The sequence below is a fragment of the Symsagittifera roscoffensis genome, chromosome 1, assembly GCF_963678635.1.
Source record: "Symsagittifera roscoffensis chromosome 1, txSymRosc1.1, whole genome shotgun sequence".
NCBI lineage: Eukaryota > Metazoa > Xenacoelomorpha > Acoela > Convolutidae > Symsagittifera > Symsagittifera roscoffensis.
The window spans coordinates 83,720,715-83,735,076 of NC_087062.1; the positions used below are offsets into that span (position 1 = coordinate 83,720,715).

General features: G+C 34.0%; 1 protein-coding gene across 4 annotated transcripts in view; it reads right to left on the reverse strand.

The window, feature by feature from the left end:
• Positions 1-6,398, reverse strand: part of LOC134851213 (uncharacterized) — a 44,420-nt gene extending 38,022 nt beyond the window's left edge. The window contains exons 1-2 of one of the 4 annotated variants that reach the window (XM_063867225.1): positions 3,869-6,398; positions 2,573-2,817 (exon numbers count right to left, since the gene is read on the reverse strand). In XM_063867225.1, coding sequence (XP_063723295.1) covers positions 2,573-2,791 — 219 coding nt within the window. In that variant the 5' untranslated portion in view covers positions 2,792-2,817; positions 3,869-6,398. Of the gene's footprint in view, positions 1-2,572; positions 3,471-3,655 lie in introns of those variants that run through there. The other 3 variants (XM_063867208.1, XM_063867200.1, XM_063867217.1) reach the window with 3 other exon arrangements.
• Between the last annotated feature and the right edge of the window lie 7,964 nt (positions 6,399-14,362).

Genomic DNA, 14,362 nt, shown 5'->3' on the forward strand with positions numbered 1-14,362 from the left:
ATAATAAAACACAAAAAAGTCGCAAGACAAACCCATACCAAAAACAATTTGAGTTTTGAAAAAAAAACACAACCAAAGTAACATAAGAAAGACCAACATAAACCCAACATAAAACGTTATCACATAACAGGACCTCTCAAAGAAACAGCATGAAATCATACTCTCACTCCTGGCCTAACCCACCAGAGAGGACGTCCTGAGCATGCTCTATAGCCAGCCTAACCCACCGCGCTACATCCACGCTTTGTAACCACATTTCTATTTTTAATAAGAGGTACTCAAGGGTGAGTATCTCTTCAAAATAACCAAACTAAAACAAAACGCTTTTGTGAAAACGACTAACTAAAATCATGATTAAAAAATTGAATTAACATAATTTTATAAAATGTAAATCATACTTTGCAGTATATAGATCAATACACAACAACAAAGACGAACATCCAAAGACTAGATGATCCCATCACACTCGAACAAAAGAATGGCTAAGCACAACCGACATGCCGTCCACAATCACAACTCAAAGGATTTAGAGTACGACTTGACTTCGCAGAAAAGGACTACATTGAAATAGACCAATGACCACCTCGATGTTCAAGTATACGTACAGATCGGAATTACAAGGCATTTCTTCCACACACGATCTTCACGCCATTCCCAGACGAGGTTGCCCACAAAACAAGTTCTCTAAATAATACAGAAAAACCCGTCATAGCAAACCATTTTGAAATCGGATTGATATCATTGGGGATCAGACGGCGTAACAATTTCATGTCCCTTATTCCAGCGTCCTGGAACGTTCTTCTCCAAGAGGAACCGGACAAGAAAATGATGTTCGCAAAATACCAACGTTCTTCATCCATCCTTCAAATTGCAGAAAGATAATTCTAAAAAACTCTTCAAAACCCGGATGGGTGGAACCTGATCTAAACTACATTTTATAATTGGATAAATTGGATATTTTATCACGGTAAAATATTTAATATTAACCAATCATAATCCATCTAACTAACAACCCACTTATTTGTAAGTGCTGAAATTACTTGTAATTTCAGCACCAGAGAGATTTGAATTTAACTTAGAAATTAGTTGCCTCTCCAAGAGAACTTCAGCAGCTGCAATAAGCCAGTATACTCTAGATCTATTGAGCCTAGCAGAGACTAGTTAAACACCCTGAGACTAGTAGATATAAGAGTAAGATTAGGATCGGTATTAGACTAAGAAGTTGCACGAATCTATCCGGCCGAAAATAAGATAGCGTGACGAGCAGACGGTGTACCCTATCCGAAATTACTCTATGAGTTAACCACGTCGGTTCTAACTCACAAACATGATGTTAGCATTGCTAACTTAGCAATGTCCTGGAATTGAGTATCATTTGTTGTAACTGCACGAAGTGATTAAGTGTCAATAAACGAAGTTAAGACACTTTTTAGGACGTGTTGTTTTTTCGCGGAAAAATTTCAAATTGTAATACGCTCAAGGTTGATATTTTTTTGTTTGACTTCTAATTGTTCAAACCATTGAAAATCGAGAGGAACTTTGTATTCAGGCGTGTTTTACTTTTTTTTCTTTATTTTTCACGCAAAATCAGGTACCACAAATGATCATCGGAATGGGTCGAGTGACATATCATATTAAAGCCTTGTCATCGTGATTCGAATGACATTAAAAAGTGTTAACTTTTTTTCCAGTGTCGAGAAAAGCCGTTTTGAAACTTGTGATTTTTGAACTAATTTCGAGCTAATAAGATAACAGCGTATGCTTACAATAGCTTATTTAAGCTTAATTGAAGCCGTGAAAAGGTAGCTTTACTCAATTAAAGGTAGCTCTTTGAGTTTTTTATCGCAACTTTGGGAATCAAAAACATGAAAATTTGAAAAGTTTCCGCAATAAATTTTTTTTCGTTTTTCTAATAATTTTTCTTCAAAAACTGTTTTCCAATCGACCTTTTTTACTATGACTCTCAAACAGTAGCGGATTTAGATAGAGGGGGCAGACGCTGACCCAAATGGTCCCCCTTTTGAACTATTTTAAGATATCCATTTATGGCTGATGGACCCCAAAACTTTTCTAAATGCGCCTTTGGCGCCAATATATACTAATTTTGAGGGATGAGCGCTCGCCGAAAAAACGCAGTTTTTTGGTCAAAAATTTTCAAAAAGTGCCTTTTTTTGGCCTGTTTTTTCAAAAAATTTTCAAAACAAGTGTCTTTTAAGTACTTCGGAAGACCTCAGAAAATCAATTTTGTTGACCTAAAAAAAACAGTCGACAAAGTTTTCAAAATTTTTTTTGAAAATCCCCCCCTCGAGAAATTCCTAGATCCGCACCTGCTCTCAAATATGCCTAAATTCTATTTTTTCGTTCACAACATGCATAAAAAAATGACACCAATCACAAAAAGAAAAACTTTTTTTTTGTATTTTTTTCAAAGATTGTGGTCTATACTTGTTTCTTTTTAAATTGCATTCAAGTTCATTTGCTGAAAGGAAAACAAAATAAGCTCATCCAATTACAAGCGCGGAAATGTCGCAAAAAGCGTGAATTGTTTTTAACAACCAAAGGTATGTGAAACCTGTGTTTCTGGAAAGAAATGCTGCGGTTGAAGAACTTCGTCGAGTCTTATTGTTCCTTCGGGGTCCAATGTGCATTGGTCTTCTGTGCTGGATAAGAGATACGCTGGCTCGATCTCGTTTGGGGGACGGAGATCAGTGTAAGTTAGAGTATCCACAGAGGGTTGGGATTGATAGTTGGGATAGAATATGTCATCGTCGTCTATTGGGGTCCCATCCATAATCACGCTGGCTTTTGTGTGGAATCCTCGTTAGTCAAAAAAATGAATCGGTACAATTATGATAGTTGAAACCTTATTGTAAACAGGTTCAAGAGGAATATTTCAGACCTCGAAACTTAAAGTTATGACAAAAAAAGAAACGCTCATTAGATTATTGTGTTTTTAGTCTTCAAACGAATTTTTTTTGTTCCGACTATTTGAAAAATTGGTAGGAACTTTGTATTCGGGTGTGTTTTAGTTATATTCTCTTTTTGTTTTCCTCTCAAAATCAGGTACCACAAATAATGATCGGACTGGACTGAGTGATATACCATATTGAAGCCCTTTCAGTCGTGATTCAAACGACATTAAAAAATGTTGAAAATTTTTTCTTTGAGAAAAACCGGTTCCCACTTTTTGATTTTTAGCTTAATATCAAGCGAATGAAAGCAAGCTAGACGGCTTATTATAGAAAGACAAGCCATGACACTTGAGCAAAAATATTTTTTGAAGTTTTTAGCGCCATTATGCAAAAAAAAATGAAAAAATAATTTTTGATTTTTTTGTTTAATTTAGCTTCTTTTCTTGTCATTTTTCGACGAAGATCGCAGAAAAACCGGCAAATCGGGCAACGGTTTTTGTCGAAAAATAATGACGAGAAAAAAAGCTAAATTAGACAAAAAATCAAAAATTCTTTAGTTTAACTAAATTTGAGTTTACTTAAATTTTAGGTTTTCTTCAGATTCTTTCATCACACCACGCACAAAAAACAACACTAATTTGAAGGGAAAAAATGAAAAAAAAACTTTTCTTGCATGTTTTAAGAATATCGTCGGAACATTCTGTTCTACTTGCTGTGGACTCAATTATTATAATTGTACCAACCAATTATTTGGGGCAGTACAACAGTGCCGAAGTACAACAGTGCCGAAAATGAAAACTTTGTTCAACAGTGCCGAAAATGAAAACTTTGTTCAACAGTGCCGAAAATTTGAACAAATTTCAACATATTAAGTGTGGCAATCAAAAATTAAACAGCGATCGTTTACAATCGTAAGTAAAACTTTAAGATTTTGAGCGAGAAAATTTACAACTTACACGTTTTCGCGCCTAAATAATTGTTTACTTAGCAGTTGCAGACATATTGCCGCCAAAGTTGGAGTGATTTTCTTTTCTTCGATAATTAGCGTCAGTAATTTCCCGCTCATTAGAAAGTGCGTGTAAATTATTCTGAACCGTTGAACGCCCCCAATTATTTTAATGCAACTACATTCTCTCTGCTGAAGATTGTTGTTCGACTGACGTTTGAATTGAATAATGAACATAAATTGCCAAGAATAGATGATGCATTCTGCTATGATTTGTGCACGCAAAAAATTTGTTTTTAGCGAAAATTCGTTTTTAGCGAAATTATAACTGGATAACTCAAGACAATTTTGCACGTAAACGGTTATTTAAAATGATGTATGGTCGAGTAGTTATTAGAATTGCTTATGCTTCCCAGAAAGTTTCATCTTTTCGTAGAAAGACGTAACGGTGACTTTAAGTCAGGATAAACACACTCAAATAAGTATTCTGAGGTTCTCAAATTGTGTTGTCATTTTTTCGACGTTGATTACGCTTTTGATTTGTTCAAATATTGATTAAAATTTTTCGTGAATACAAATATGTGATGACAATGAAGAATAATTTTGTAAATATCAATTTTACTTTCTGATCCTCCCCGTTGAAGGGAATAAGTTTTAAATTCGATCGGTTAATCAAAAGCAAATGAAGATTATGAGTCATAATAAACCCACGTATCTTTTTAAAGCAGTGGACTTAATGAACATGATCGAGCTTGTCCAGATGGTGTTTTTTAAACCATTTTTGTTACTTCAGCAATTGCCAATTTGATATGGCCAGTGATAAAATTAAATCATCATGTTCAAAGAATGTCGTAGATTAAGTGTCCAAGTTATTGCGACATAACCATTACAACAATTAATAGTAAGTAAATAAAAGAGCATAGAAAAACAAATAGTGGTTAAATGAGTTTTTTTATTCATTCTTTACAAGCATGATTGGAATGGCTCATTTTATGGTATTTTGATTCGTTTTTGAAGATAATAAAAGCAAATTTTATTCGAATTTCTTTTTAGGCGAGGAATTTTGTTTAATTTTGAAGTTAATTTTGAAGGATTTTCAATCAGTATACCAATAAAACAAAGAATTATAATATCCGCTGAGATGACAAGCTTTAATTTTTCATGTATGTTCATGTAAAACGAGTCATGCCACAATTTGATTGGATGCTTTTACTTTCATCTTCATTGGCGGGTATTGTAGTAACATACACATACATGTAATTGAAAGTCTAGTACCTGGAATAATTTGCGAGATCCCGATGCTATTTTCAGGCAAAATTATTGGTAAGTTTCTTCAGGGAATAACCGTGCAAAAAAGACTTAAATATGCTTTGCTATTTCTGCTAGCTGCGCCTAGATTTTAGTTCTTTTGAGTCACCTACTCTATTTAGGTTGCTGGGTTATTTTTCTCGTAGTACCGACTTCTGTTGTAGCTCATTTTGATCGGCGACCGGTAAAGGATTTAAAAGTGGAGTTTTTTCCGCTGTATAATAAAATAAATGAAATACCAATTCCAGGCTACGGCCGGGCGGGGAGGGGATTTCAAGCAAAAACAGAGCAGCGTAATTTCATCAGCGAATTACAATCTTGTGATGATGTATCAAAGCGTGACCGACCAGATTGTTCATTTCTGATTGGAAACTCTTATTACGTCATTCTAGAACATTCTCTCTGGTGGTATTATAGTACTATACTTTTGTACCACCCGACGACACGTGAGCGTGGGATATAATTATAAAGAGAGCAAATACCAGTCAGTGTATCTAGGAGTCGTTTTTTTTTAAAATGGAAATTCACTGCATTTGAAGGAACGAGTTAGGATTAGGAGTATATAGTTACAATCCCTGTTTAGTGTAAAAAAGCAGTTCACTTATGATATGCTCGGTTTAAAAAACAAGTTTAAAAATCGAGCCGTGGCATTTAAAAATGCGTCATGTAAGTGAACAAATTTAGTTTTTTTTTCAGTCAGCAAAGGTCGTCGGTTTCAAGTGACATCAATTATCAAAAAACAAATAACTAATTCAGTTTGATTGTCAGATTACTTAATACCTAATTGAAATGCTATTTATATTTTTTAAAGCTGTCGTTAATTTTGACTATATTTATCTTTAAATAACTCGTTTTTTTTCAAGATAAAATTAATTGATTTTATAGCAAGTTTCGATTCCGTCATCAAAAAATATCACGCTCGTCCATTTCCGAAAGAGTAAATCTACGTGATTAAGTTATGATGCATAATTTGTCACCGTTCTCAGATATAAATGTAGCAAAACGAAGGTCCTCAGGATATAAAAGTCAATTCAAGTGCAACAAACAGAAATATCTAACCGGGGAATTTGGTGCAAAATGGAACGAAAACTGGTGGTTTAAATGTAAATATTACAGCCTGCCAGCTATTTATGAAACAAACCCTTATATGAAATTCCATAAGTGAAACCTCTTGAAATTAAATGGTGTTAAATCGAGGGTAGTCTTTAGTTATTTTCCTTCATGCTTATATCAAACTTAACTAGTCTTGTTTTGTAAACAAGTTTGAACCCCGTTTACTAGCCGACATAACTAATTTGAACTATTGCCCGTTGGTACCTTCATTTGACGTACCTGGACTTTTGGATCTTAAAATAGAAACGCGAGTATTTGAAGTCTAATTTTGCGAGAAGAAACAGAATAAGCTATCAAATTACTCAAACAAATGTTCTTAAAATAGACCAAAGTTGTTATTTTTGAAGATATGATAGAGGTCAAATGTCCACAATGAGCACGTGATTGTCTGTCACGTGACAAAGTTGGTGTTTGATGCATAAAATCTTGAAACTAAATGAGACTGAACAAATTACGAGTCTTTCTTGAACAAATAATCTCCTTTCAAACGTAAGAGACGAAAGCTGATTGTGAATTTCAAAGAGACTTGATTTATTTGGGTCGAGTTCATTGGCGATTTGAAATTTTCCACACACTCCGAGCCCTAACTCTATGACTAATTCTGGTATGGATTTTAGAGTATTAGGCATAAAACAATGCAATTTGACCGATCATTTTTTGTTTAAAGGTGACCTAATTTGAGAATTACACGTTATATGTTTCAAATTGTCCCGTTTCAAATAAGGTCTTTTCGGTTCTGCCGCCCAAAGTTACCCAAACTTTGAATAAGCTAATATGTTTAAAATCAGGCTTCAGACTTCTTTTGCATTTGTTAACTTCATCCAATCAGAATCAAGCAATAATATCCAATTTTTAATAAAGCAAAACGATGAAACTGGGCCGCAAAACAAAAAAGACCCCGCTCATCATTAAAAAACGCTCTGCGCTGGTTGAAACTTCACTATACAGATCTTTTAATTTTTTCCCGGGCATTATTGGTCAAAATATTTCAAACCGTTGTTTTTAATGAGTCATTTTAAAGTGGCCCATGATTAACAATGGTTTCGAATATTTTGACCAATAATGGCCGGGAAGGAGTTCAAAAGATCCGAAAAAGGAAGTTTCAACTAATGGCACAAATAACGCATAATACTCAAGTTGGGTCAATTTTAATTTTAAAATTATGAACATATGCTTAAAACATTATCAAATTGCTTTTTATGCTGCGTTGCAGAGGCAAAACAGAGCTTCACATCACTTCCGATAGAAAAATTAATGAATACTGCCAGCAGAATGACCATCAATTGAAAAATAAACAACTTCTGAAATTTATTCCAAAATCCGAAATCCCAAATCTTGGAACCGAGTTAACCGCACATTTAGAAAATTTAAAATAAAAGTGAAGCATAACTTTGCATTATATGCGTTCCAACTCATACATAGCTTGACATTTTTTTGGAAAAATGTCAAAAAAATTGATCTTTCAAAATACTTTCAATGTTTGTCCTGGAAAGACAATTGAATGTCAAATATGCATTGAAACAAACTAACAAAACATTCACAAAGCGAAAAACCTTGAACAGCTATATGTACTGCCGAACATTTCTTAAACTAAAAGAAAAAGTTTTAAGTCCTCACTTAAAAGATTTGGTTGAAATCATATTGCTCTCAAACGACCCCAAATTAGTCGTCTCAATGGACTCCAAGATACGCCGATATAAAATAGTCAAAACTTTCAAAACTGAATTAAAAAAGATAAAAATAAGGCGAAAAAAACTGATAAACCCGCAATTGAAATCGATAAAGCGAATTGAAACAAATTTAAGCACAAAATTATAAGTTGCCCGCAATTTTGCGCTATTTAAATTGTCAAAGCCGTTTAATTGAAAAAAAAAAACAATTTAAACTTCCGAATCAGACATGGGTTTTATAAATTTATCGATATTTCGTCTCCGCAACAACTCTGATGAGAACTTTTTAAGAAATTTGGATTAAGATCGCCGGTGGATGTGCTACGCGAGTGTGGGGTAGTCATTAGTTATTTCAAAAACAATTATTTAAAGATAGTTGATTTTTTTCAGATTTGTGGTATTCGTCCTAATTTCTGTCGGCTGATTTTCCGTTTTTCTCAAACATCTGACAAATGTTTCAAATGATTTCGTTTTCTAAACTGTTTTTTTAAAACTTTTGATTCAAACACTTTTTACTAAAATTGAAAGTTCCTCTGCGGTTGGTAAAATTAGCAACTCTTATTTTTTTTAAAATTTTGAATCTTTTTTTTGTTTTTTGATTTGTTTGAACAGCTTAGGCGTGTCGGCTGAGTATCGGCTGATCAACTTAGGATGCGCAGTTTTAAAGGCGAATTGTATGTTTGCTTTTGTCTGTTTCAGTAGGGATGGGTTGTGAAATTTTTATTATTTTTTATTTGTATCGCTTTTCAATTTATGTTGCGCAATTTTAAGAGCGATTTGTTTTAAACGCCGTTGACTGCTTCAGGAGGGCTGGTTGGTAAAAACTCTACTTCAAATTTTTATAGGTTGAACAATTTTTGCGTCTACAGTTTCGTTTTCGTCATCGACACAAGTTTTTTTTGCCTTAGTTGCTGCGCGGTTCATGTTTCTCAAAGCTTGTTAAGACTGCTTATGAAGATCGGCCGAATCAATGGTATGAAGATCTTGTAGATAAAGTGTTTTGAATTTTTTGGAGGTTATTTTGTCAGCTTGACTTTTTGAAAAAGACGACTCTTTTTTCTATTGAATATCTTGTTAAGCAAAGTTTTGGATCGCAAATCAATTTATGTGGCGCCGTTTTATGGTTGACTTGTTTTTAATGCTAATGCTTGTTTCAGGGGGATGGGCTGAAAATCTTCAACTTTGAAATTTTATCGCGTGAATTTTTTTTTATGCCTACAGTTTCGTTTTCGGCTGAGCGACATCGACCCAATTTTTTTTGAATCTTGTTTTGAACGTTTTAGAGGTTATTTTTTCAGCTTGACTGTTTTGAAAAAGAAAACCTGCTTTTATTCTATTGAATATTTTGTAATGCAAAGTCTTAATTGGATCGCAAGTCAACTTATGTTGCGCCGGTTTAAAGGTGAATTGTTTTTTAAATGCTTTTGCGTGTTTCAGGGGGGTTGACTTAAGTTTTTTTTTTCCTTAATTGCCCTATCGGTCATTGTTTCTCAATGTTTTTAGGGTTGTTTGTATACATTGTCCCAAGCAAAAGATTGCAATTTTTGTATGTAAATAGGACTTTTTCAAGATAGTTTTTGAGCTGACTTTTTGAAAAAGAAGACCTCATTCGTTTCAATTCAAAAATTTTTAACACAGAAGGAAAATGGGCTAACTTTAGAAAGTTGGCCGAGGAATGTGTCTTCCTAAAGAAGGGCGGCTGTTGTTCATTAAAAAACAGTGATCTGTTACGATTTCAACGGAGTCCTATGTTGGCCGCACTCGTCGATTGCAACTGCTTTATCCACAGCGCGATGGAATAAACAATTCTGACAGTGCTCGATATTTGATAGAAGCATATCCTTTGAAAGTATTTATCATTTGACAGCACAAAATTTCGGAAAGTAGGTAATTGAATTAACTTGAGCAACCTATCCCGTTTTGACAAGAATAACTAAAGAGTCTGTCTTTTATTTTGTTACTTTACTGTTTCACGTTTTTGTTGTTCTAAAGAGTGGACGCTGCTGGTATCTAGGAAGATTTTTTAAAATCTGCGATGCTTCTATCTGTCATCATCATGATAAGTTCAAACAAAAAATTTTTTAATCGGAGAGATTTTTCACTATCAAAATGAAAAAGTCAAAAATATATATATCTACACGGATGCTTAATTGACAGGAGGTGCACTGTGTCCGCAGCATAAGACAAAACAATAGCGTATGAAGGTAATTTTTTTAAAAAAATTTTGCAGCACATTTCTAGTGGTTCTGAACGTGAACAGTTGGCAGATGTCTATTTTACAAATTGACGCTTCTAAATTTTACACAAAAGCGAAGCTTCGCTTTGCAAATACTAGCGAGATCACAAAAAGCAGCTCTATAAGAAGCAAGAAAAAGAAATAAGAAATAGGCCTTGAAACAGTGAAAACTCAGCAAGGTCTCGGGTTCGATATGCGGCCTAGAGGTTGTCAGTCTCACGCTCTAACAACTCAGCCAACGACACAAAATATATCAGAAAAACTAGTCCGAAATGAAGCTAAGAACAAATGCTATGAACGCTTCAATGCTTCAGATAGTTTCTATAGCAAAAGTGCCAGCAAATACGTAAAAATTTTTAATGAAAACCTTTCTTTGATAGTTAATTTAGAAAAAGAAGAAGGTTTGTATCAATACAATTAACGTTTGCAAGCTCGCAGGTGTAAGCAGAAGTTGAACTAGAATGCTCGCGTATCTGGGTACAACCCTGAATGTTACGACCGCACTGTAACACCGATTATAAAGTTTTTGGTTGAAATTTTGATGAAAGTTTTTCATAATTTTTACGTTTTTCCCCATAAACACTGGAAAGATTACTTAATTATGTCTGATTTCAAAAAACCCGTCATCCTCAAAAGTCCTTGGAAATGTCTTGTTTCCCAGAGAACTCGTTTACAATTACATCTGTTCCCATGCTTGAAATATGACAGCGTCACGCGGTGGTTAGTAGAAATTATCTGGGAAGTATCTAGCTTGGTCGCCAGTTGACCCTACTTAAATTTTGCAGAAGGAGAAAAAGAATTCGAATTAGATGTGTGACAAACCGAGGTACAATTGTTTTCTTAAACTGAGTTCTGAATAACTCAAAAAATGTACCTATCAGCTCTATATATAATTCCAATAGCTTTAATGAAACCTTCTGGCTCGTTTGATGCTGGAATTTAGTTTAAATTATTTTTCGCAAAGACTTGATTACTCTTTTGACTAGCAAGTTTTGCCAAATTGGACTGAAGACTTTTTGTTCGGGTTAACAACTAGTTTAACAAAATCAATTGAATTACTTGCTCAATCAACTATGACTTGCTCAATATCGAGAAAATTCAAATTTAATTACTCACTGGGCAGGGTAGTTTCAGGGGTACTTTCAGGGGCACGTGAAACGTTTAATAATTTTTTACAAATCTTTTTTTTTCATCTCAGCTGGTGTCTGCTCAAAGGTTGTTGGCCTTGTTTCCGCTTCGTAATTTCTGTTCAATTTCTAATTTGAATTTCAAATGTCTTGCTTGGCATGTTTGCTTAGGGCTCCTATTTGATAAAATTCGGTTTTATCAAAGGAATGGGTTTTTTGAGAGGTTATGTTTTTGAGACGCTTTGCAAAAAAATTAATTTTTTCTCGAAAAATTTCTATCAATTTTAATAAAGGGTATCTCTAGATGTGTGCTTGCATACTACCCTGGTCTCTTTTTGCCTCGTTCTTTTGTCTACAACTTACGAAAAGTCTTTGGGGGGATTTTTGACCGATGTTTTTGATTTTTTTCCTTTTCTCTAAATTTAACCTAACAGCCGGGAATTTTGTTTCAATGAACAGTGAGAATTTGAAATGCTCCCCTCAATAAGCGGCTACTTTCAAACAAAAACTGTTGCCCAATTTTCCAATTTTACTGTAACTGTCGATTATGCCTAAGTTCTAGGCTTTTCTCAAGTCTTTTTTTTTAATCTCACCACGCACAAAACTATTCCAATTTGAAAACAAAATCGAAGCTCGACGGAACATTCTTTGCTACTTGCACAGTTACCGACTAACCTACTAGGCCGATTACTTACTAGGCCGATTACCAACAAAGTCTTTGTAGCTTGTCTATTTAGGAAAATGTGTTGTGGGTTTTGTCGTTTTGTCTACTTGTATTGTTTTTGATCCTGGACATATGCAGTTGGTAAATTGACTTTCCTTTGAATATTTAGCAAAAATAATTTACATTTTCTTTTCATCAATTCGGCTGAGCTAAAAAGCTGTCAAGGAAGCATTTTGAACTGCTGTTTGAATTGTAGTTGCTAACTTTTCCCCAATCAGATTCAAGCGTATTTGTTTCATTTCAAGAAATGAAATTGCAATTTTTTGCGGAACAAGTGAGAAAAATATCACTTTACACCATCCTTAAAACTTATTACGGCTTTTTGTCCTGATCAATTTAAGTGAAACAAATTTGGTTTTTTGAAAATTATTTTAAACTTTTTATTTTTGTTCCGACTTTTGAAAAAGGTATCGAAAAGTTTGCGCTCGTGAGGGTTCTTTGTTTTTCCAGACATAATTGGACCTTTTACAACCAATTTTTAACAATTTTTTATTATCATCCCAAAAGTATTGTTTTTCTGAGCTCACATTTATTAAGATACTATACTTGTGGTTGTTTTTTTTTGTAAGGTTGTGGGGGTTTGAAAACTGCCAATTTAGGACCATTAACACGCGAAATATTTTTTGTTATTAACGCGTAAGCGAAAATTCAATCCACGATACCTGAGGTTATGGGTTTATTGTCCTCTGAATAGTCAATTTTCTGATTTTTTTCTAAAATTTCTGAAATTCTTCAAAAAATACGCTCCTGTATTTAAGATTTTGGGTTCATTCCAATAAATGGTATGTGGGAAGCTCCATTGCATAACCGAATTTGCGCGAATTTTTTAGACACAAAAAATAATTGCCCTCGAAAAAATTTTGGACCGTTTTTGTTTAATTTTTAGAATTTCCTCGAGAACTACAGGGCCAAACCTGGGTTTTTGCATTCAATCGAAAATACAGACTATATAAGTTTCAAAAAGCTATGATTTCCGTAAATTTCAACTATCTGTTTGTTGACAGTTTTTTGTACTTTTTTCGATAACTATCCTCCCAAATCTGATATGATAAGTTTAACAAACGCAACAGGTTATTGAAATTTTACCCAACTGATTTGCTACGAACGTTTTTTTAAAGAAAAATTTATGGTCTTCAAGAAAGTGGAAATTTGAAACTTGACCGTTTTTGGAAGTTTTTTTTATTTTATTCGAAAACTACCGTGCCAATTCTCAGGTTAAGTGTTCAACCAAGATGCCCAATTTTAGTAATCATCTCTATTTTACGGGCCACCACCTGCTTTTTGCAGGAAACAGTTACGGATTTCGGAAAAATATTCTTGAATTTGAACCGTTTTCTTGAAACTTTTTGAATTTTATTAAAAAAGACACTATCAAATCTGAGATAACAAGTTCAAACGAAAAAAAAAAAACGATTGGCAATTTTTTATTGCAGAAGCGGCTAAACCTAATTTATTTTTGTAAGAGATATCTCATATCTTATATAGCAAATTCAATTAAATCAAACGCGCGCCTCCAGCTTCAGCTGAGCTCTAGGTGTTCTTCATCAAAACATAACAGAGTTTCGGTTCATCTAGTTTTTTTTCAGCATTTCTCATTTTTGGTTCATCTATTTTTTTTCAACATTTTTCGTTTCGTTTTATTCTGATTGTGTTATATCGCAAGTCTCACGAAGCCCGCTTTGCGCCTGTGTTCAAGATCAAGATCGTTCAAGGAAATAAGACCGACTGTTTAAAAGCCTGAAACAAAACCTCTGGTTTCGCAAATCAGAGGCGAAAAGCCTGTTGCAAAACAAAACACGACTGTTCGAATGACAGCGAAGCCAAGGAATCAAAAAAATTTCTAGAAGCAATTTAAACTTTTCCATATCTATTAAAAAATGTCGGTAGCAAAGTAAGTTTTTCTGAAAACTTTTTAACAGTTTTTGTTTGCCTTCTGGGAAATTTCCATAACTGTGATATAAAAAGAAATCGGAAGCAACATTTCGGGCATATGTATTTGTATTTGTAACATAACTAGCAGTTTCATCGTGAAAACTCAGATTGGTTGCCTTTTCCGCGGAAATGTGAAAGTTACTGACACAAGTAATCTGCGTACTTTGTTGTCGGATCGAATCCCAGTCGAGCATTTTAAACTTTTTCCAATTTAAAAAACTCAAGAGATATGTATTGAAACTTTTCATTTTAAGTGAAACTTTTTTCCTTTCGTTTCGTAACAATTTACTCCGCCGCTTAATTGTCTTTTAAGAATGCAAAATATCGCGAGATAAATATCCCAAATTGGCTACTGTAGCTATTTTTAATTTCCCCATATTTTACGAGAAATAAT